This window comes from Exophiala dermatitidis (genome assembly GCF_000230625.1).
Source record: "Exophiala dermatitidis NIH/UT8656 unplaced genomic scaffold supercont1.6, whole genome shotgun sequence".
Taxonomy (NCBI): domain Eukaryota; kingdom Fungi; phylum Ascomycota; class Eurotiomycetes; order Chaetothyriales; family Herpotrichiellaceae; genus Exophiala; species Exophiala dermatitidis.
This window is the reverse complement of record NW_008751651.1, coordinates 701460-723570: the sequence shown is the minus strand read 5'-3', so window position 1 is coordinate 723570 and position 22111 is coordinate 701460. Positions and strand designations below refer to the sequence as shown.

Below are 22111 nucleotides of genomic sequence, written 5' to 3'. Positions count from 1 at the left end.
AGTTACGCAGGTTTCACTGCTGTATCCTAGGCCAATTGCCAGTTCCACGCCATGTACTAGTATCACAGCGGATTCTCGACCTAAATTGCTCAAATATCTTCATCGAGCCTCAGACATGAAACTTCTCATCATGATTCTGAACAAAAAGGTTCAATGTTTCTTCTTATCTGGACTCGGCCTGACCAACCAAGCGCATAAGGTACCTAAGGTACCTAGGTACACTCAGTATTAGAACCCCAAGGCAGCATTGAACGCATCGGCAGCAGCCTGGCCTGACGCGCCTTGTGCCGCCGCTGCACCACTGTTACAAGCGTCAATGGCTTCTGGGGATGCTTTGCATTTGACGTCGAGTTGTTGACCTATAGGTAGAAAGATTTACGTCAGAAACGAACGGTACAAACAAGAGTTCATCAAGAGGTAACTCACAGATAAAATCCGAAATGACCTTGATATTCAAAGCCGAACCGTGCGTGAACGTCGTCGTGTCATTGGGTTCAAACGACTTTTCTTTGCGGCCGTCAAGACCGTCGGCAAAAATGATGGTCGGATCCGAACATGATCCCAGGTCCAAGTTTGATGTTGTTGAAGTAGTAGTACTCGTACTTGTCGATTGTGACGCTGCAGTAGTAGCAGCAGCAGCAGACGCGGACGCCGTCGTCGTTCCCGCTGTCGCGGCTTTTCCGGCCGTTGCAGTGGCAGAGGCAGTGGCTGTTACTGACGCCGCAACAGCAGCACCACTCCCAGTCGTATCGGCATCCGCACTACATTCCGTAGCAACAGCAGCCGCAGCACTTCCAGTCGCAGTCGCAGAAGCAGCAACAGCAGCATTAACCTCATCCTCCGTCGCATCTTCGACCAGCAAGTTCTGTGTAAAAATGCACCCCACAGCGTCATTCTGGTCATCACACCCATTCCCCGCCGCAGTCGGATCGCCAATCTGGCCAGGGGCAAAAGTACCACTCTGCAGCGCATCAACAGGGTTCCCACCAATATTCGCAATCTGCACAGCCAACTCCAGCACAATAGCCTTATTTGTTTCCGCCGCATTGTCCGAGGCCGGATCTTGGTGTTGCGAAATAGCAGCGATTTCCGGGTTGACGGCTTGAATGGCAGTACATGCCACAGACGCCTGGCCCACGGCTCCGGTATTGCGTTCGAGAGCGCGGTAGATCAACGCCGCCGTCATGCCGTCCACATCGCCGGCTGCTTTGGCGTTGGTGAATGCTCTGTCTGCCGTGGCTTGTTGGAGACAATCCGTGTTGGAGATTTTTCCCTGACCGGCGGAGGCGGCGGCGTTTCCTAAGAGTCCGAAGACGGCGTCGGTGATTCCGTCGGGGTTGTCGACTTTGAGGAATTGGTTGACTGTGGTCAGGAACTTTTCGTGCGAGTGTTCTTGGGGAACTTCGCGGCGGTTGAGATGGGGATTCCAGATTGGGGCAGCAGCAGAGCGGACTTGTTTGTTCGATGATAGTTGTTCTGGCGCGCGACCATGGTTCGATTTGATGTGGAGGTTTGCTGGGCGAGCGAGGACTTCGTTGGTCCCGGCGAGGAATAGAAGAGAGAGGGGAATGACTGGCTTCATTTTGGAGTCTTTTTCGTAAAAATGATCAAATGAGTTCTGTTCGTAAACAACGTCACTGCTGTAGCTCTGAAAAGAGGACGATATCAACAAGGCCCAGGCCGGGATCAAATCAGTTCTCCAGGAACGATTGGCTTGAAAAGAAGGAATGTAGAAAAGAACGACGAATCGAAGCTGGATAAGAACCGAGATAGCCAGAAAAAGAGAAATGTTTCGTGCCATGAGATATTAGGTAGGCATATATAAGGCACTCTGTACCATCCACCTCCTTACAGTTTCTTCCCTGGTCAGTCAGAAGACTGAAATGCTCATCGTCATCTCGGCCGTGGACTGTGTTCAATACACTCCACTCAATCGTTACAGATGTCCGGGCCGACGATGAGCGACACTGGCATTGTACAACGCTTGTCGATCGACCCAGGAGAAATCTGGCTGTCTCATGCATGGTCAGACCTCTGATGGTTTGAGCATGGCCAGGCTAGCGTTATGAGCTTGTTCGGTCGTTTCGACGACCCAGGACTAAGCGAGCCCGGTAACATAATACCACAGTTTGGCTGTCTCTGTGACAGACTTCGGATGCAAGCGAAGAGCCGAACCGAACTGGAGACATCGTGATCGGGCAGAGAACAGGACACAGCGCCACGCGCAGCACAAAATGTGGAATCGGGACTCATAGAAAAATTCCGATCTGAGAAAATTGATTGCGCCCGTGAAGGGGTCGAAGGGGTTGGAGGAGGTGAAGGGGGAGGTTCAAGTTCAAGTGGGAGGTTGAAACTTGAAGTCCACGTTTGACCAACGAGCGTGTCTGCCGCATCATCGACGACATGAAACAGCAAACCAAAACATCACAACTACGACAAAATACAATACTGCAAGCGTACTGTGCGGGAAACAATGATCTCTGCTACTCTATGTCACAGCCAGACTCTGCCATCTACAATGATACCATTATCTGTCCATTCTAGACTGTTGCAGCTCTAGCACGTCCAGTGCAGCTCCAGTCTCAGTCTCACCAAGCCTCACCAACGCTGCGCTCAAACACAAACAAAACGACGGCACCATTGCAATGAATGGCGCCTAATATTCATGGCAATCGTACAAGCATCGATCGGTCATGCGAGTCACTTTCTTTCCTGCTTCGTCCGACAGCAGACGGAAAATCTCTCGCTGCATCCTCCCTGACTAAAAAACCACAATCTCGACTGCTTCATCATCGTCCTCCGGCGCCCATGCGTGCGATGCCTTCCATGATCCGTCCACCATAACCAGGTCCTTTGGTCGACGGAGCCTTCAGCCCAGATCCAGGGGCAGGGATTCCCGAATACTTGCCGGCCGTCGGCTTCTGCAACATGCTCATTGGCCGTGGACGAACACTTCCTGTCCCTGACCCGGACCCTGCTGTGGCCACACCTCCGTTCATGCTGTTGCGGAACTTGTTTGGGCTGGCGACGGCGGATGCAGAATTGGGTCGACCGTTCCCATCTTCACTCCTAGGCGGGCTCGCCGGCCGATGCGCTTGCTGCTGGGCCGCTCGTTGCTCTTCTTGCTGAGCACTGATCGTCAGAAACAGATCCACCTGCGCGACCAGCTCTCCCTTCTCCACACGTTCTTGTTCGATCTCTTTGCGAAGGAAGTCACTTTCTGCCGTCAACGAGTCAACCTGGCTCCTTAGTCCTGCGACCTCGGCCTCCAGCATTTTCTTGTCCGCCATGGTCTCTTCGTTCCATCGCCGGAGTTCCTCAATCTGGCCCTCCATGCGAGAAAGTGCCTCACTCTGGCCCGGAATGACTCCACTCATGGTCGCCTCCTTCTCGGTCTGTAATTTGACCACCTCGTCCTGTGAAGCCTTGAGTTCCGCCCGTAACTGTTCTACTTGTTTGATCCACCGTTTCTCATAGCTGACCTTGAGATCCGCCACCTTGCGTTCGTGTTTGCTCTTGTACAACGCGTGCAGCTCCCGTGCAACTTTTTCGGTGGCATCTTTGACGGCGAAATCAATGTCGGCGCTCACGCCGGGCGTCGCCGGACCATTGGTCTTCTCCGGACTTGGGGTGGCTCTGACACGCTCCGATCGCAGAGTATCCAGCGAAGCTTGTAACTCCAAAATGCGCACCTCGTGCTCTTCGGCCTTGCGTTCGGCTTCTTCGGCCTGCCGCCGCAGCTTTTCCTTCTCCCGCTCTTCCAGGAAAATATTCTGTTTGACCTCGCGCAGGACCTCTTCCATTTCCCGACTTCGCCGTTCCAACCCTTCCTTAGCCTGTTCCAACTCCTCTCGAGAGGCCCGCTCTGTTCGGAGCTCTTCACTGGTTTTGCCTACTCGCACTTCAGCGTCGGTAATGGCTCGTTTCAGGGCCATGACTTCCGCCTCCTTCCCAGACAAAGTGGCTTCCAACCCCGAGATGCGTGATTGCAGCTCCGATCGCAGAGTCTCGAGTTCGCGGGGTGTGATGGTCGGTATCGATCGGGGCGTTGCCATGGGCTCGAGGTCGATATCCAACAAGTCCAGGCCAGTTCCCCCTGCCGTGGAGTACAAGCTTTGTCTTTGGCCAGCAGGAGTGGAGGGGACATTCTTGTCTCCAAAGGTAGGCTGGAACTGTTTCTGAGGGGATCGACCGGATGCTCTTTCGCGGTCCACTGAAGCCTGCGACCGATGCACCGGACTCGGGTTGACTTTGATAGGAAATGCTCCTCGGCCTGACGGGCTGCGTCTCATGGACCGTGGTGCTGAGTTGGGAGGTGGGATTACAATATTGGTCTGGCCAGTAAAGTTCAACAGGTCGGTCGTGTTGTCGTTTGAGTTCCGGGGTCTTCGCGGGGTGGGCTCATCATCCTCGTTGGACGAGGTGCTTCGCCTCGAGGTCGACAATAGTCGCAACGGACGCTGGGCGGTACCTGGGGTGGCAGTGATGATAGAATTCCGTTTCGAAGGCGACCATGGTTCTTGTGATGTCTTTGTAGGTGAGTTGCGTATATTGGCAAACCGCGTCATATCTGTGGGAATGGCCGAGATGGTGCTGAGGTCACCAACTGTCTCATCATGAACGGTCTTGTCGTCGATAGTGAGCGTCAGTGTCATATCGTCAAATTCGTCTGCACCTGTGCCGCGATCTGGCGAGGGCGTGGCCTCTTTGTCCAGAGTATGATGTACGACTGAATTGTCCAGAGTGTCGTGTTGTTGAGTATTATGTACAACCGAATTGTCCAGACCGTCATGTTGTTGCTCCTCCTTTTGCATGGTATCAATCGCCTGCATTAGACCATCATTAAACCGCACCGTTGATTCTGCAGGCGACCCCGGCGGCGAGCTGGCCATCGCTGTGTCATCTTGGAGGCGATATTTAATAGGTGAGAATGCCTTTCTGGGACTTGACGGTGAAGGAGAGGAAGGATGCTCCATCGCGGGCGGAGGTACGTTTGCTGTCTCTATTGTGGTGTTCTGCGCGACTGTGAGAACAGATGTCGCAGAGGGGGACTTGGGCGCATCTGTTGACAAAGCAAAGTCTGGTTTCTGCGAGAAATTGAGCTTGGTTGGAGAAGATCGCGAGTTCTGCTTGGCAGGAGATAGTGCAGACAGTGGCTCAGGCATGTTGGCGGTGAGCAGGAGTGTCTGCTAGGATCGGTGTCGAGATAGCAGAGGTGTTGGTGTAGGAATGAAATGTGAAGACAGCCATGAAAGAGAGATACCTTATTGACGATTGTTTCTTTTTTGGCGGGGAATGTATGGAGTGGGCAGCGTTCTACAGTAACAGACGCTGTCAGGTCGCTGTCATGCAGAGCAGAGCGGGTTGCGCGGTGACAGTGACGGCGACGGCGATGACAGCAAACTTGGTGGATGAGAGGATGTGCCCCTGTTGACGGTTCGCTCGCTGCGTTGGTCCTTGTCAACAACACTAAGATCCGACTAGTCCAGGTTGAGACTAATGTAAACAGTGCCCGGCACGCTACTCCAGAATTGGCTCTAGTCTGTCGGGATTGAAGCTTGTTTTCTGGTACCTATCCGAATTCAGCTTTACTTTCTGTGAGCGGCTTCTCTACTATACCACTCTACTACCTGCGAATAATAAGGTACCTAGGTAGGTATATATGTATACTGGAATGAACAACATCTCAAGAGCAGTCGTACCACATGGTAGGTGCCTACTAACCCATAGCCTCGTCCGTCAACACGCACTTCAATTGCACTCAGGTTAGGTGAGATGGCCAGTGTCTGGCCTACACTCTACGCCTGCTTTGGCCAACACTCGTGTGTTTGCTGAAGCGAATGAGATATCCTTCATCTCCTAGCGAGATGGGATGGAGTCTTATTGAGATACGTACTATGCAACACTAACAGAACAACCGCCTTCATGCTCCTCTCCCTCAATGCGTATACTGTCGCCACCTCATCATCACAACATCATGCCAAACTTGAACAGATAGACCAAACGTGCTCCCCATGCTGTTCCCACCTCACCGCACCGAGATACTCGCCTTGTCCTCGATCCGCTGCTGTCTCTCCTTCCACAACATCCTCGCGACCCCATTCGCCGCCAACCGAGCTCCCTCTTCTGGCGACCCTTTCCAAATCCCCTCCGAGACAAACCTTGTGTCGAGACGTTTGTACTCTCCGGGCTTGAGTTTTCGCTTACACCCCACATTTTCCCGCCCATAGAATTCCAAGACCTTGGAAGCCCATTCTGGTCCTCTCCAAATAACATCTTCGGTCAAAATCGCTTGATCGGCGTTGAAAGATGCGCCGCAAAGGCTGCCGAACCCACTAACAATTGACTCTCTGGGCCGGAACAGGAAAATCGTGCTCCACAATCTCGTGACGCACAGATTGATGGCAGCGATCACGGACTCGAGCTCCTCGAGCGTCAACTCTTCCCTGACAAACTGAACAAACTGCTTCGACAAGAGGATGGAGACGGCATGTCTGGCATTGAGACAGGGTGCCAGCACATCTCCTCTGCCGTAAGCGCCTATCTGAGCCGCGCCATTAAGCAGACGACTGAGGGCGGCAAAAAGCATAAAAGCGCTTCTGTCGACGCACTCCGGCTGGATCTGGGGTTGCCGGACATTGACGTGGTTCAGCCGCTGGGCCATTCTGTCCAGATCAAAGGCCATGGCGTCTAGGTTGCGCAGGAACCGACCCACGGCCATGACTTGCATGAGGCTAAGGCTGGCTGGGGGTTCCCGGCCTAGTTTGTGGAGGAGATACAGGTCCACGACCCGAGTGCTGATGCCGTAGTGCCGCCGTAAGTCGGTGAGCAGCAGACGTCTTTCCTTGATTGCCACATCGTTTAACTGCACGCACGACAACCGCAGGCTCGGGAGGTCGCCTTGGATGTTGGCGTAGCGTACGATCTGGACGTGGATCTCGAACGGGAGCTTGGTGATCGAGACCATGATTTGGCGTACTATGCACCGGGACTGGACTCAGATCTCAAACCTAGCCCAAGACAGACTTTGCCCACCCCTCTGATGAATGAATGCTGGATCAGATTTGTATAGTATGCAATGAGAGCAAAGAATATAGATCACGATCCGCCACCACGACGACAAAACAGTAAACAATAGACCAAAGGATTGAAATAAGGTATACCAGAAACCCAAAAGAAAATGAGATGAGTTAATGAGCTTCGAGAGGATATGTACATATGTATTATTATTGATCAATGCAGCCTAATAAAGTGAGGACTGAGGTAGGTAGGAAGGTACTCACAAGGAGGATCACCCGTGGCCACTGCGTCCGAGGCCCAACTGATTGATGCGACTGATGGCTGCATGGTCGCCCGATCGTTTTAAGGTCCTCACTCCCCCTCGACCGTAATCGTAACAGGCCTATGAAATCAGAGTGACTGACTGGCCGGTTTGGAAACCACTACTACGGCATAGTGCTTTCATTTCGGCTGAGAAAACCGACGCAGCCACGATGTAGCAGTAGCAGCCTGATGATGAGTCCATCTCGAAGCTGTTCAAATATATCAGTGTCGCAACTATCGTTCGTCTCGGTGTTGGAAGTGTGGCTGACCCTATTGCGTACTAGTCGATCTGACCAATTGAAGTGCGTGAACTCCAAGCCTCGTGTGGCGTCACTTTGTGGATAACGCCACACACGGGGTAAATGTTCTTTCTTTTCGACCCCCGTACTCGTCGGCGACTACGGTGGGGTTTGTAGGTCGTAACTTCGGATCTCAGGTCCTGATGTGCGGTGCGCCGACTTGGTTTCCAACGTGGTAAATATCTGGATACTGTACAACGGACCGAACAGATGAGAACGGAGCGGACAATCCAAGTACTGTTAGTTGCGCCGAGAAGTCGTTGATACACTACAGCTCGTCTTTCTTCACCCTGTCCTCTTCCTCCTTTTTATCCTTGGACTGCTGCGGCTCGCACACTGCGGCAGTTCCCACTTCCATGCGATACACACACTTCTCGGTCTCGCTGACCTTCCAGATCTCCTCTTTTTCAGCACAAGCGAGGTAAACCCTGGTCGACCGCTGAGGACCGTTCCAGCACCCCTGGCCGTTTTCATACTTCATAACGATCCTGTCGCCCGTGCCGAGACCTTTGCCGTCCAAGCTAACACCTTCATCGACATATTCCACGTCGAAACCTACAAAGTTGCCCATGTTCGAATGGGCGCCGCCCTTTTTGGGCTTCTGTTTCGTCTGCCCCATAAAACACAACTCGTACTCGTACTCGCCACTGTCCTTGGAGATGCAGGTATCTTTGAGAGCGCGGAAAATTCCATCAGGGCCATAGTCTTTCTCCAGGTCCTCCCGGTGACGGCGAAGGTCGTTTTCGGTGTTAAGGACGTCGCGTTCGGCTTCGCTCAGGGCCTTCTTTGCCTCTTGAACGGCTTTGCTCTCCGCAGCGGCCGCGGCTGGATCATTGGAACGGCCGGCAAGCACACCGCTTTCAATCAAAAACTGACGAAGTGAAGCGATCTTCTCGTCCAGCCACAACTTAAATCCGTCAGGGAGGTATGCGCTGAATTGGTAGAGTGCCGCCACGTCAGATTCCGGTTCTTCGGGGGCATTCTCGAATTCCTCCCAGTTAATGCCGTTCGCCTCATTGTCCTCCTGCAGGATTGCGGCAAGATCACGATCTTCCGCCTCGGACCAGTGGTCGTCCGTCTCGCGGGCTGCGTAGTCTTCCCAGCCACGAACGGCCCGTTTGACGCCTTCGTCATTGAAATTGGGGTTATACTCTTCCTTCAACGCGGAAAGCAGGCCTTCGAGCTCCGTCACCCTTTCCAGCATGGCATCTCTTTGCTTCTTGGTCTTTTCCAACTGCGCTCGCAGCTCGTTTACTCGAGACTTGGCCAATCCCACGAGCACGCCTAGTTGACCAGCTCCTTTTCCTGCTGCTTGACCGCGGACCACCTTCAGCTTTTCTCTCCGCTCCACTTCTTTCAAGTTCTCTGCGGCGTCTTTGACCTTGACCCGGAAAGCTTCCAGGTTTGTTTCCAGATCATGTATCCGGAGCTCGACTTCGCGTTGTAGCCTGGCGGCATCTGCTGCCAACGACTTCTTCCGCTTCAGTGCGGCCTGATAAGCCTTCTGTCGGATTTCTTCGTGCTTCCGGTATTCTTTTCCAATCTCCTTGCACCTGTCCTCACACTTGAGTCCTCCGACATGCTCCCACTCGTCCGAACCGTCACAGCATACATCGTAGTCACACTTGCCGTCGTTCACGCTCTCGAACCGGAGGTACGCTGGGATATGGCCTTTGTTCTTGCAGTAGAAGCCGGGCAGTGCTAACGTGGTGTTGATGGCAACCGCCGCAGTGTCAGGTCCGGGATGATACTGTGGAGGCGAGAGTTGGGAGAGATAAGAGCAAGCCGCAGTCCCAGGCTCATCTGATCCGTCGGGACAGTCGCAGAAGTCGTCATTGACCCGTGAGAAGGGTATCGTGATTGAGGGATTCGATATGCATGTGAAAGTGTCCGAGGGTGTCTTTTTATAGAATTTGGCAACTGGAGGAAGAAACAGACGTCAGTGAACGAATACTCCAACATAACGAGCATCTAAAGCTCTTATAGCCGACAAAGGATGCAGTCTCCAAGGTAAGCACTTTGTTCTTACATTCGGGCCCTACACCTCGAGGCCGTGAGGACTCTGAGGCTCTTGTTTCCGCCGCCCATGCAGACGTTACCAGGACCGGCCACCACAATAGCAGTTCTGACCTCAGGATCATGTTGAGGACGTTAGCTGCAACAGTCCATAGGTATGGGCTCGGGGGTATCAATGCTGTGACGCCCGTCCGACATGAAAGTTGTCCGCAACGACCCTCGGAAGACCTTCCTTGCATAAGACTGGCGTCAGGGGCATTCGCAGTCCCGTGACTCGGATATCTGGTACCGATCCGACAAGGCTGCGAGCCAGCCTCGTCTACCCATGTTTCTCCTTTCTCTTCATCTCCTGCCCCGAATCCTCCCTCGACAACATATGGCACGTCGAGTTGACGCGCGACGCTGCCCACAAAAGCAAAATAAATCGTACGATGCCAACCGATCTACAAGTCTATCGTGTGCTACGATCCGTTGCCAACTACAAACTTTATTTCACACAGACGTCGCCATTTTCCGGTTCTGTCTTTTGGGAATCTCTCTACCAACATCAAGAAATGGTGCAGTGGAGGTCATGCGATGATCAACCATAGTATGACTCTCATAGTTTGTCTCTTTTGTACTGGTACCAAAGCATCAACATTTTTCTGCCGACTTGGCTCCTTCCCATGAACATGAATCCGTCTGGGCTGCTGAGGACCTGCAGTATGCCATACCTCAAATGCTGGCCTAGCCATGTTGCAAAAAGATATATACATCTGCTTCGTCTTCCTTTGTTGCCTCTGCATCCTTGGATTCCTCCCCCGCTCATCCTCTTCATTCTACAAACTAGCCTCCCAAGCTCCAACAATATCTACCTTTGCATGTCCTTCCTCTCCTCTTCTACCTACCACAACCCCCCGACCTCTTTCTTTACATTTCCCCCGACGACTTTCACAAGCATCACAACACCACCACCATGTCACGAACCAAAGACACGGCCCCTTCCGATGTCGTCGCCTGCATAAGACGCCTACTCAGCGAGCACGAATACGTGACGGCCGACGACCTGCTCGCAACCACCTACTACATCTCACAACTCCAGCTCGGCACCGCACTCAGCCGAGACTGGACCTACGACACTCCACCACCATGGTGCCTCGACAACTTCCCCGTGTGTCGAACGATCACACGGATCGTTGCATACCTGGTACCCCAGCCCACAGAGGAGGATACTCTCCTCGACGTCGTGCGGGCACTGAAGGAAATTCTTTTCGAGATCCAAGAAGTGGCCGACCGGGGATCTCGCGGCACAAAGCGGTCGTACAGCGGCGCGTTTGGAGGATGTTCATCGGAGAATGGCGCCCAGGTCCGGATTGCGGATCCTCCCCAAAGCCATGTACTAGCACAGCCTGAGATTGAGGCAGCAGCAGCAGCAGCGCAACGGCAGCCTCTGAAGAGCTGTCTTCGGCGCAGCAGTCCCGAGTCTGAAGTTAGGAAGTCGAAGACTGTGACTTTCCATCCGTTCGCCAGGGTGATTACTCCTTTGCTGCTGTAGGAGGACGCTGGGTTCGTTGATAGTAATCAAAGATATTGTATACGGTAACCACCTCATCCAAAGCACGCTTCTGCTGTTACAATCAAGGCACCTACTATTCTCAATATCCCTATAGTGTTCTTTATATACAGCGAGCTCCTAAAGCGTATCCCTATAGTATCCCTCACACGTGGAGAACTCCTGAAGCGTAGCGATATACCACCCACAATTCATCCGGCGTACGCCTCCTATACAGCTGCAGGCCACCTATTTGGTCAACAAGTACGCCTTATAATCAACACCACCCCCCCCTCATTACAACGTCAGCCCTACACACCTCTACCACTCCCAACCTCGAAATCAAAATTGAAGTCCTTCGGAACTCATCTCAGTCTCACTTCATTTCATTCTCAAGTCAACTTCATGCTCAAGCAACAAGCCGCCACTCACTTTCAACCCTCGACCTCCTCGGCCTCAGCAACCTCCTCTGCCTCCCTTGGCACCACCGCAACCAACCCCTCCCGCTGCACATGCCCCTTGAGCGCCTCACACGCCCTCCAGGTCCGCGTGATATCAGCCCAAACCGCATCAACACACTTGATGCACACAGTAAGCCTCTTCACGCCCTCTTCTGTCTTCACCAACTCCTCCTTTTGGGTCTCTTGCTCAGCCAACAACCCACTCGCGATTTTGTGTAGTGTCGCAAGCCCAGCAAGAACACCCTCGGCAAGCTTGCAAATCTGAAGACAATTGGCGGCCTGGACGGTAAATGGCAACAATGCCTCGCGACGTGCGCCTTCAAACTCGTCCTCGGTGGTGAGTGTTCCTCGCTCTGCATGTTCCGCCACGACTTTGGTGAAGTGTGTGACCCAGCTGAAATTGTATCGGGTCTCTGCTTCGTTGGCTGCCCCGGCGATTTGGGCCCATGTCTGCAAAAGGGTGGTGAGATCGGTAGAGCCTTTTTCGACGATTTCTAGGAGTTCGCGTGTTCCTTGGCCGGTGGTGATTGTTGGGATGATGAAGACTTGGCTGGCTTGGAGGCCTAGATAGATAGAACAGGTGTTGTTAGGGGATTGTAAACAAATAAACAAACAAACAACACGCGAGAATGATAGGAGGTAATCCTTACCTTCGTCCCAGATCGAAGAAGTAAAGTCCTTGTCGACGTTGGCCCATTTGGAATTGGTGCTTTCTGCCCTCATGATGTGTGGATCGGGTCTGGTCTGGTCTGGTTGGAGAACACCAAAAGGGTTTATGAAGAGGTTTCAAGTGGACAGAGGCGCGGTAAGAGAACAGGACAAGAGATGGAACAGGAAGAGTGAGATACCTTGTCCGCGGGAGGAAGTTGTGACTGGCTTTGATAGTAACAGGAGAGAATAGAGTAGTAGGCAAAGGTAGAAAGGAGAAAAGGTGTTGCGCGCTTTGGTGAGTTGAAGATATAGAAGGTGGTGAGGGTAGCCAAGAGTTCAAGACCTGTCTTGTCTTTGACGTCGGTCCTTGTGTTCAGATACAGGGCCCTGTGTTCAAACTTGAAAGCAGTAAAGCAGATAGAATTGTGGAATAGAAAAGGATAACACTAGCCTGCTTCTTTGTTTTGGGGAGAAGAGCAGCGAAATATGATCACGATTAACCACAGTGATCCATACATCGAGCTGTCAAACAGCAAATGGACAGGGGAAGCCCTTTGTCTGGCATTCATCAGCAATAAACTGAAGACATGTCTGCATTTGAAACAACTCAATTGTGCCGTGTGCTACGCCGATCCGATGGTGAAGGCTAAAGCTTGCCATGGAGTACTGCACCCACGGTCTATATACAATCGTGGCAGCAGCCCGGAATGCACACACCGGTATTTGAATTTCACTCTTTGTTGTAGGCTGGGCTCACTGTTTGGGGTGAGCTCTTCACCGGCCACCCTTCTCTAATCTCTCAGCTTCTAGTTCTCGTTCTGCCTGTTGATAGTACTTGGCAGTATCCACGCCATGCTGAGCAGAATGTATTAGCACTTTTCTCACCACCCACCGTCTCGACAGTGTATTGCTCACCTGGTTGTGGTTGACAAAGTTGGCCCACGGCACAACGTTCGCCATCAAGGCACTGTATCTGCTGTTTCGTGCAGCCACACCCTGCATGTACGGGGTGAGGTCGGTGTTGCCGTACAAAGGCTCGCCCCGCTTCACTTTGTCCACCATTTCTCTCATATCCATCTTGACTTCTCGGTCGTTCTCTGTCCAGCCGTAGAAGCGCACTACATCAAGGTCCGGTTAGCCAATCCTCTCTCTCACACCACATTTTTGACTGTTGAGAATCTTCTCCCGCTGAGACATACAGCAACTTCTCTGGTATACCAATGCGGCTCCCGCTATTAATCCAACGGCGCAGCTGAGTCTGAAGACCGGGCCAAAGGCACCTCTGCCAGAGAATGACGGCGCATATCGTTCGGTTGCGAGCATAAAAGCAGGTCCTATAGCTGCCATCCCCGCTCCATATGTCCAATCTTCCGGCCGTGCATATCTAAACGCCCGCCTCCAGTGGCTGTTGGCAAATGCAGAGTCAGCACTGTACTTCGCGGATCGCGAGTATCGTGGTGAAGGGGAACATACGGGTCGGTGTCGATAACCTTTTTGTTCGATTGTATTAGCTTTGTTGTTCTACTCTTTGGATATCCGGAGACTTACGGGGTAGTCGGTGTTGACCCGCTTGGGTGGGATGAAAACCTTCTGCTCGTCCGTCATGGCTGCAGCGACTGAACGACCTTCAAGTGCAAACAGTCTACGGCATGTTCATCAACAGGAACAGGAACAGTAGCACACTGCATGGCATCCACTGACACTGCACTTCCGGCGGAGCTTCGCTGCCAAGCCTAGCAAATGGAGCTTGTGCAAATCTGGTCTAGCTTACAACTTCTAAAATGACGTAGCAGCCAGTCGGAGCAATGCAATTAACACTCGCCAAAACGCGTCTCCCTCCGGCTTGACGCGTCTCACATACACAGGAGTGCCTCAATACATCTCAGTCTACCCAATACTACCAGCTATCTAAAAAACACTTGAACCCAAGTCGAACAGACTAACAGGCTACCATGGCAACAGACCCTCTCACTGCGGCTACTGTCGACGATCTTTTCAACTTTGATTCTACAGACGATGAAGACCCGTTCAAGGACAAGTCGACGCGTAAGGCTCGCGACGACAAGACCACGCTGAGTCCTCGTCCTGCAAAGCGGAAAGCAGGCGACAACAATGATCTAGGTGCTGATTTGGGCTTGGACGAGGAAGTCAAAATCGCCAAAAAGAGAAAACCTATAGCCAAACTCGACGAAGCGAGGTGAGTCCGGCCGCGAGTTTCCCCCATTGAATCCAGCACAACTCACGCCATGGTAGGCTGCTTTCCGCTGAAGGTATTCCAAAGCTACGCGCTCTGGCAATGTCGGGGAAATTTTCAAAGAAGCTGCGTCTGAAAGGCAAAGGACACGAGTTCTCGGACGTGGCTCGTCTGTTGAATTATTACCAGCTGTGGCTGGATAACTTATACCCTCGAGCCAAGTTTGCCGATGGCTTACAGTTGATCGAGAAGGTCGGGCATAGTAAGCGGATGCAAACTATGCGAAAGGAGTGGATCGACGAAGGGAAACCGGGGTACGTCAAGGAGAAAGCATCAAGGCCACAGGATGGGGAGAAAGGGAAAAAGACAGACGAGTTGTATGGCGGGGACGAACCAGCCGCGGAACCCACATCAAATGAATTGGCTCCTGGCGACGACTCTTTATTCATCCCTGATACGCGCGCAAGTGATGATGTCCCCAACTTCAACGACGAGATGCCGGAGGACGATGAGCTGGACGCTCTCTTGGCAGAGCAAGAAACAGCAGGCAGCGCGAGGCCAGCGCCGCCGCCCACCCGTTCAAAACGGACAATCGACGATGACTCCGAAGGCGAGGACGATCCCGACGCTCTACTGGCCGAGCAAGACACTCGGCGGGTTCCGCAGACTGCAACGGCGACGCCACCAGTTCAATCTAAATCGACATCACGACCAAAGACCTCGCCTTTCGAGGACGATGATGACGACGAGGAGGATATGGACGATTTAGACGCCTTGCTAGCAGAGCAAGAGGCACGCGCGACGCTGACTACTACTCAACCGAGGACAGAGCTGGCGCCTCGATCCACCAATAATGAATCTAGCCCTCGCCGCACCGAAGAGAAGGAAGAGGCCACCAAAGCCGTCGCTGACAATGACGACCTGGGCGATCTCGATCTCGATCTCGATGAAGACGACGACCTTGACGCTCTCCTTGCCGAACAAGAATTACGTCAGACAGAGGCAGCAATGCAGAGACCGTCGCAGACGAGTACTACGAACACGGGGATTTCTTCTCCCCGGCCCTCTGCGCATGCTGAGCAACCTGACTTGGATGTGGCGGATGGGGACGACATGTTTTCCTCGTCGCCTGTACGCACAAATCCAAACACAAAGGACTTTCAGGCGTCCTATGAGACCAGTGTTTTTGTTGCTTCGTCGACCACGAAGGCTTTGGATGACATGCAACAAGGATCTGAATATGCACAAGGAGCTGGGCCCAAGACCACCCCCGAGCAAGAATACGCTGGAGGCCTGGAGGCCGCCAATCCCTCGGCCGAAGTTGAGTTAGAGGCTGAGCTCGATTCCAAGGAAACGGAAGAGCCCCAACAGGAGCATGAACAGGAGCAAGAGCAAAATACTAGCAGCGGGCAGGATCGAAATGAGGGTCTCGAACGACTGGACGATGACAATGGGGACGAGGAAGTAGAAGCACCACAGGAGACAACGGCTCAAGAAGGACGCCGAGGAGGGGCGGAAAAACAAGGTGCAGCTGAAGTTGGACCTGAAGCTGAAGTCGGTCTTGAAGACGGCGACAACGAGGAGCTTGAGGCAGAGGATATGTTTTCGTCTTCTCCCGTTCAGAACGACGATTAGAGGCGTGCTATGCATAGGTGACATACCTATCAATCGGCTATTTAGGAGATGCTCTGGCCAAAGTCTGATCACGGTTCAATACCTTATCGTTGTATGCGTCTCTGGCCGCCGTCCAAAAAAAAGGGGGGGGGGATCTAAGACGCACAGTTGGCCGCACTTTGAGGAAGTTGACTTTAACGGTCAAGCACTGATCAAGAAGCCTACAGCGCTGCATGGAGATTTTATCTGGAGACACGGCACCAGCGTCAGGCGGCGTTACATAGGTACTCACAGTAAGTAATGCTCAAGTCCTTAGTAGTGAGGGTCCTACTAATTAGTACTGGGCTTCATTTCTGCTCGCCGAAGCGGGACGAGACGCTACTCCACGATTCGGGAGTATCCTCCGACCGGCGACCAAAACGTCATCGATATAACATGCCAGCAACTTCAAGTTGAAGATTGCAAAATAAAGACACCGACTTGGTTTATTTTTATTTACAACATCCTTCCTTTGACTCACTGATATTGTGAAGTTCAAAATCGGGTCATCTTTGTGACTGCCCGCTGAGCATGTCATCAGGTAATAAGTCAGGGCTCCACCCGAGAGAATCACAGTACAACCATACCACTCACTGCATCATCAACCGAACTGAACTGCCCAAGCAAGCCGGACTCTACCTCCCTTCTTTACCTAGAATACCACCAGAACCCGAATCCAAATCCAGGAACACCTTCATAATCAGTCACCACCACCACAATGCCAGAAAACTACATCAACCCAGCCCGTCCCAAAATCCGCTTCTCCCTCCTCGAATGCATCGCCATCGGTCTGGGAGCGGGCGCCGTCGGTGTTGCTGCGTACGTTTACACTCTCTAAACACCATTGCCCCCTATAACCTTCAACCCCTTTCCTAAAGTAACCCTCTATGTTGTCCGTCACAGTATGACTCTCGGCGAAAAAGTCGAACAAGCACTAACCCACCGCCCCAACTCCTATGTCCCCGGCAAAACGCTCGCTCGATTATTCAATCTCGACTCGAACAAATGGTCTCCAGACACTTTGAACTGGGCCATGCATTGGGGCCAAGGGATCCTCGCGGCCGGCGTTCGGGGCCTGATGAGCTATTATGGCATCGTCGGCCCGTTTGGGAGTTATTTGTTCATGGGCGTGAGACTGTTGGTCGATCAGAGTTTGGAGAATTATACTGGTGTTGGGGCTTTGCCTTGGTAAGCAGCAGTGCTCAAGGAGCACGACTCATCTTCCCTAACCCCTTTTTCCTGCCGAAATCCAACTCGTCTCAAGACACTACACTCGTCTACGGCTCGTCTCACCAACTGTCTAATGTCTATCTATCTAGGACATGGCCCGTCAACGAACAGATCGTCGATCTTCTTCATAAAGCTGTCTACGCTGCTGTCACTGGGTACGTGGCGGACCGGCTTATCTTGGGGAGCGCATTGAATGCTTGATTGGGTGGTTGGAACCCTGCCTGGTAGCTTTCAAATCTTCAGATGTTGAAGGCTGGATTGGCAAACTACTACGATACCTACCATAGCCATGGCCGATAACCAGCAACCCGAAACTAGCAGGCAACTTGATCCTCTTGCAGATCAGGATGATATTCAGTTGATTCTTGTACTTTGATACTGCAGTCTACCAGGCAGGCTCGCCGCTCGGAAATTGGTTCTCTTTTATCAGGCCCTCGGCGGGAGAGTGGAGTGCATTTTCCCGCGGATTCACAATGCTAAGCAACCTGCTTACTGTAACTCCACGGCTGGGGAATGGCAAATGTAGTGCATGGTGAAATTAAACGGAGAAATGAAATGAAACGAAACTGCAATAAGGAAATCAACGGTATACAAAGCACAACAAGATTTACAAATAGGATCACGATCCCTATCCATTGAAGTCGATGGCATAATGTCCTCTGTCCATCTTGGACAAGTATCACTTACCACACTTAGGGTTAATGAGCTATAATGGCAATATACTGGTAGGTATCCAACAAAGCCGGCCACAGAATAATGGGCCATCCTGGCATCCACTGGAGCTCGGGATTTAGAGCTGATCCCTCAACATGCCTACTACGAGTGTAGGGAAAATGGACCAGATGGACACTTTATTTGGATCTCACCCTTCTGAAAGGGCTGTTAATCAGTATGTCAAGCATACTGGTACCGGCTCTAGCCAGTTGATAAACTGCTTATGGTGACAGCAAGCATGGAATAGTTGCTCAGCTCTGCATGATTGATCCATGCAACATCTGGACCATTGTAACAGGTCGGGCACTGTTAGTCCACTGTCGTTCTGACTTATTTCTTCTTGCCATCCCCCAAGTTCTCCTGCACAGCTCCACCAACACTACCATCCGCGTTGAAGTGCTTGCCAATCGCTCCTTTGCTGGAGAAAGGACCGCCAACTGCTTCACCGACTTGGCCGATATTGCCTTCAGCTATATAAGAGCAAAAATCCACAGTCAGTATAAGTCAACATGCTCAACAATACCATGGCTCAAACACCATGAGAGGGAAAAGAGGTCAATCTTACGTCTAAATTGCTTGCCGATGGCTCCGTCCTTGTCAAACAGACCCGGTTTATCACCCTGCATCTGCTCTGCCGCAGACTGCGCGGTACCGCCAACACTGCCTTCAGGCTTGAATTGTTTGCCAATCGCGCCCTCCTTGTCAAATGGTCCGCCGACCTGTTGCGCAGTGCCACCGACAGAGCCTTTCTCGGTGAACTCGTGACCAACGGAGCCTTTACCGGCGTCGAGAGAGGAGGTATCCTTGTTGGAAGCCATCTCTACAGGGACAGAATGACCCAGTTAGCAACTTCTCAATGAAAACCAATGCTAGTCGTGAAGTGCTTGTTCAACAAGCGGACTTGAGGTGTGATTTGGGTTCCTGATGGACAAAACCAGTGAGCGGCAGACTGGACTTACTCGTGATACTGCTTGAGAATGGTCGAGCAACGGTTCTGGTTCGAGTGACAGTCAACTGTGCAATGCGGGGGACAGAGGCTTGAGGAATTCGTAGAGGCATGATGGAGAATTGGATTCGGGGAACGAGCAAGGAAGCTGGAAGCTGGTACAATATATGCCTGGGATGGAATGATGCGATGTAGTAGTGGCAGGTAGGTGATGGTCCAAGGCTAGGTCACTGGCAGACTACAACCACTTGCACTGGCAGCGAATGTGCTGAGGCCGATGTCATGTAGACGTCAGAGGCTTCACTGGGGAGAGAAGGAGTCAATTATTCACTGCACTCACTGCAGGCTGCGGGTAGGAGCAGTGGTAGCAGTAGTAGTGCTAAGTTTGAATCGCAAGTAGTGGTTAGACATCGTGGTGCAAAACCCCTGGCAGTGCCCGTCTTCGAGTTGTGCAGCAACGCGCAGCTCCCAGTCGCTTGATGGAAGTTGCGCCCGCCCCGTCAAGAGAGAGTCATGACGATTGTCGCTGGCCCAAACAGTGATTTCCATGAAACCTTCATGTGAACTAGTTGCGATTTCACTCCTGGCCGATATGGGGAATCCTATGTCTCCAGCGTCTCAAGATGGAGCAGATCCCATCGATCTGGATTGTGTACCCTTCAGTGCATGGGTAGAGGTCGAGTATTTCTTGAAGTTGAAGGAAGTAGCAAGTCCCCACAGTTATGATCTGTTGATCTTGTATTTTTATTGATAAGGGACTACTAGCCCGGGCCCCTATTATCCCACCATCCTGCTAGTACTGATCCAGCTACTAAGGGAAAGAATTCCGAACTGCCCACTGAGCGGTGTGTAATATGACGATTGCCGTCAGATCTACAACTTTGAAGACGACCTTCATTGCACTGCATGATCTTACCATGATCTACTGATTGCCTCCTGTGGTCTTAGACTTCGATGTTGTTCACGTACCATTCGAAAAAAAGAGCAATATTATCGACCCCATTGGAATTGACAAATGTGTATTACTATGTCTATGAATCATGAATCATAGTGACATCTAGGATACCACTTTCGGAGCCACGTTCCTGTCAACAACTTCCCATTGCTGCGGGACACTCATTGACAGCTATGCTCATGATGCCTCCTGGTCCCAAGGCACAAGAGCATCCTCGCCGACCTTCTCCTTGATCAACTTGATACTCAAGTTCCAAAGAGCCTCAGCCAGCGCTGGGTCTGATGCTTGCGACGTTTCCTTGCCAGGTTGTCCCTGTGTAGCCGTTAGCAATTTGCCATTTGAAGCAAAACATATGACCAGTCAAACTTACAGGGTCAACGAAATAATAGCCTTGCAGGTCTTTTTCCTCGATTTCTGAACTTGTAGCAGCCCAAAGGGCGCTGTAAGATCCCTGTTCAACATCACGTCCTACCGCCTGCATAGCCCAAGAAAGCATGTTGCCGAAGATTCCGGGGTATGCGGACTTCCATGTCTGCTGCATCTGTGTATTGACAGTGCCCGGATGTACACTCAGTGAGTACACTCTGTCGCCGTTCTTCTTGAACACCTTCTCCGGCAGCAAGTATTTTGCAAGGAGGATGAGAGCCAGCTTCGACCGCGCATATAGATGTGTAGCACCAAAGTCTTTATTGTTGATCTCTTCGAGCGAACCAAAGTGGATGTCTGACGGTGCAGCTCGGTGGACTTCGGACGCCTCGAACACAATGCGTGGCGCTGGGGTGTTGGGCAACTTGGAGGTCTTGCGGATGAGTGGGTATAGGAGATTGACGGCATAAAACTGGCCCAGGTAATTGACGCCGAAATGTCGGTCGATGCCGTCGGCGTCCAAATCAAATTTGTCGGTGTTGATGCCGGCGGACAGAATCAGCTGTCGAGTCTGGTCAGCCGTGTTACAGCCGGAGAGAGCCCACCAAGTTGACATACCAAGTCCAGTCGCTCAAGCTTCTCCCGAAGATCGGTAAAGACCTCCTTCACTTCTTTCAGACTGCCGAGATCGCAACCAACCCAGTCTACATCTGCGTCTGGCGTCTCGGCCTTGATTTGCTTGATTGCTTCATCGCCCTGCTCTTCTTTCCGGTTGACCATAATGACTTTGGCTTTGGCTTGGGCGAACTGCCGCGAGATTTGGAAACTATCATAGAAACGGTGTTAGATGCCTGTCCTACAGGAACCGGTCGGTCCAAACTCACCCAATGCCATTTGCGCCACCTGTGACAATTGCGGTTCGACCGGAAAGGTCATGCAGTTCTTTCTTGGGGCCGACGACGGCATGAAGTGCTGACTGCATGATGAATGTGTGGAGTGTGGTTTCGCTGGTTTCAGTTTGTAGACAATAGCTTGAAGAGTTTACCTAGTAGTACAGGAGTCAAGATGGAGGGTTCTGGAGTTATGAAGATCCAGTTGTTCTAATAATTTGTGTATTCTTGTTGCGATGAAATCACCGGCCTGCACCGCGTCGGAAACGGAAGCCGGGGCGCGGTGATGCAATGCTGCACATTCGTATATTGTCATACTTACGCTGACTCTTTTCCTAACCAACCATATCCTTCCTCGAGAGAACGAGAATTCGAAAATGTCTTCCAAAGGTTCGTTGCAAAAACTAGCATGTGAATTCAACGCCTGCACTACAGTGGTGGTCTTCATGAATGCATGCTTGGAACATGGAGTGATTCCGTCTCTCGGGGTGATAGTAACTGATAAGCCACAAGGCTGAAGAGATCCGCCCGAAGCCCCACCAACCATGCAGTGCTGGGACCATCTACAGCCTTGTGACAACCCAGGCCCAGTGCAGTGTGCTGCTCTTTTGCAACCGCAGCATCCATACCTATACAGCAGGTACGATGCTTAGGGAACCTGATACTGTTTCCAATATCATGCGCACATTCAAATGAATTCGGAAGTGGTGTGCATGCAGTGACAATGTTCAGATGTGGGCGTGGTACGTACCAGCCTGCCTAGTGGTTGTCCGTAGGCATGGCATCTTCACCTTTCCAAACTTCAATGTCATGAAGCAGATACCGCAATAAGTGGTGAAAGGGCTGCTGAGGACTTGGACCCAGTTGTGCAGTGAGCTGGGC

At 52.0% G+C, this 22111-nt stretch overlaps 11 protein-coding genes across 11 annotated transcripts; 3 read left to right on the top strand and 8 right to left on the bottom strand.

Moving 5' to 3' along the window:
• Nucleotides 1-228: 228 nt before the first annotated feature.
• HMPREF1120_07086 (uncharacterized protein) lies at nucleotides 229-1582 on the bottom strand (the record flags this gene model as incomplete). Its single annotated transcript, XM_009161300.1, has 2 exons — nucleotides 229-359; nucleotides 427-1582. 2 exons carry the CDS (start codon nucleotides 1580-1582, stop codon nucleotides 229-231), a joined length of 1287 nt encoding a protein of 428 aa, XP_009159548.1.
• A 1207-nt stretch (nucleotides 1583-2789) lies between these two features.
• HMPREF1120_07085 (uncharacterized protein) lies at nucleotides 2790-5165 on the bottom strand (the record flags this gene model as incomplete). The annotated part of the gene is made up of 1 exon (XM_009161299.1): nucleotides 2790-5165. One exon carries the CDS (start codon nucleotides 5163-5165, stop codon nucleotides 2790-2792), a length of 2376 nt encoding a protein of 791 aa, XP_009159547.1.
• An 863-nt stretch (nucleotides 5166-6028) lies between these two features.
• HMPREF1120_07084 (uncharacterized protein) lies at nucleotides 6029-6967 on the bottom strand (the record flags this gene model as incomplete). The annotated part of the gene is made up of 1 exon (XM_009161298.1): nucleotides 6029-6967. One exon carries the CDS (start codon nucleotides 6965-6967, stop codon nucleotides 6029-6031), a length of 939 nt encoding a protein of 312 aa, XP_009159546.1.
• A 923-nt stretch (nucleotides 6968-7890) lies between these two features.
• On the bottom strand, nucleotides 7891-9763 carry HMPREF1120_07083 (protein kinase C substrate 80K-H; the record flags this gene model as incomplete). Its single annotated transcript, XM_009161297.1, has 2 exons — nucleotides 7891-9542; nucleotides 9652-9763. The coding sequence occupies 2 exons, from the start codon at nucleotides 9761-9763 to the stop codon at nucleotides 7891-7893; spliced, it is 1764 nt and encodes a 587-aa protein (XP_009159545.1).
• On the top strand, nucleotides 9673-11278 carry HMPREF1120_07082 (uncharacterized protein). Its single transcript, XM_009161296.1, has one exon. It carries the CDS (start codon nucleotides 10371-10373, stop codon nucleotides 11028-11030), a length of 660 nt encoding a protein of 219 aa, XP_009159544.1. The 5' UTR covers nucleotides 9673-10370; the 3' UTR covers nucleotides 11031-11278.
• A 325-nt stretch (nucleotides 11279-11603) lies between these two features.
• HMPREF1120_07081 (uncharacterized protein) lies at nucleotides 11604-12353 on the bottom strand (the record flags this gene model as incomplete). The annotated part of the gene is made up of 2 exons (XM_009161295.1): nucleotides 11604-12193; nucleotides 12281-12353. 2 exons carry the CDS (start codon nucleotides 12351-12353, stop codon nucleotides 11604-11606), a joined length of 663 nt encoding a protein of 220 aa, XP_009159543.1.
• Nucleotides 12354-13055: 702 nt separating this feature from the next.
• On the bottom strand, nucleotides 13056-13886 carry HMPREF1120_07080 (NADH dehydrogenase; the record flags this gene model as incomplete). Its single annotated transcript, XM_009161294.1, has 5 exons — nucleotides 13056-13136; nucleotides 13197-13399; nucleotides 13481-13686; nucleotides 13755-13771; nucleotides 13830-13886. The coding sequence occupies 5 exons, from the start codon at nucleotides 13884-13886 to the stop codon at nucleotides 13056-13058; spliced, it is 564 nt and encodes a 187-aa protein (XP_009159542.1).
• A 347-nt stretch (nucleotides 13887-14233) lies between these two features.
• Nucleotides 14234-16110, top strand: HMPREF1120_07079 (replication fork protection complex subunit Swi3/Csm3; the record flags this gene model as incomplete). Its single annotated transcript, XM_009161293.1, has 2 exons — nucleotides 14234-14478; nucleotides 14535-16110. The coding sequence occupies 2 exons, from the start codon at nucleotides 14234-14236 to the stop codon at nucleotides 16108-16110; spliced, it is 1821 nt and encodes a 606-aa protein (XP_009159541.1).
• Nucleotides 16111-16846: 736 nt separating this feature from the next.
• On the top strand, nucleotides 16847-17559 carry HMPREF1120_07078 (uncharacterized protein; the record flags this gene model as incomplete). Its single annotated transcript, XM_009161292.1, has 3 exons — nucleotides 16847-16947; nucleotides 17032-17316; nucleotides 17448-17559. The coding sequence occupies 3 exons, from the start codon at nucleotides 16847-16849 to the stop codon at nucleotides 17557-17559; spliced, it is 498 nt and encodes a 165-aa protein (XP_009159540.1).
• Nucleotides 17560-18402: 843 nt separating this feature from the next.
• On the bottom strand, nucleotides 18403-18890 carry HMPREF1120_07077 (uncharacterized protein; the record flags this gene model as incomplete). Its single annotated transcript, XM_009161291.1, has 2 exons — nucleotides 18403-18542; nucleotides 18638-18890. The coding sequence occupies 2 exons, from the start codon at nucleotides 18888-18890 to the stop codon at nucleotides 18403-18405; spliced, it is 393 nt and encodes a 130-aa protein (XP_009159539.1).
• A 1260-nt stretch (nucleotides 18891-20150) lies between these two features.
• HMPREF1120_07076 (uncharacterized protein) lies at nucleotides 20151-21321 on the bottom strand (the record flags this gene model as incomplete). The annotated part of the gene is made up of 4 exons (XM_009161290.1): nucleotides 20151-20285; nucleotides 20344-20901; nucleotides 20958-21165; nucleotides 21224-21321. The coding sequence occupies 4 exons, from the start codon at nucleotides 21319-21321 to the stop codon at nucleotides 20151-20153; spliced, it is 999 nt and encodes a 332-aa protein (XP_009159538.1).
• Nucleotides 21322-22111: the final 790 nt, after the last annotated feature.

Coding starts and splice junctions, on each gene's coding strand:
- HMPREF1120_07082 (XM_009161296.1), top strand. CDS start 10,371: ATGTTGCAAAAAGATATATACATCTGCTTCGTCTTCCTTTGTTGCCTC.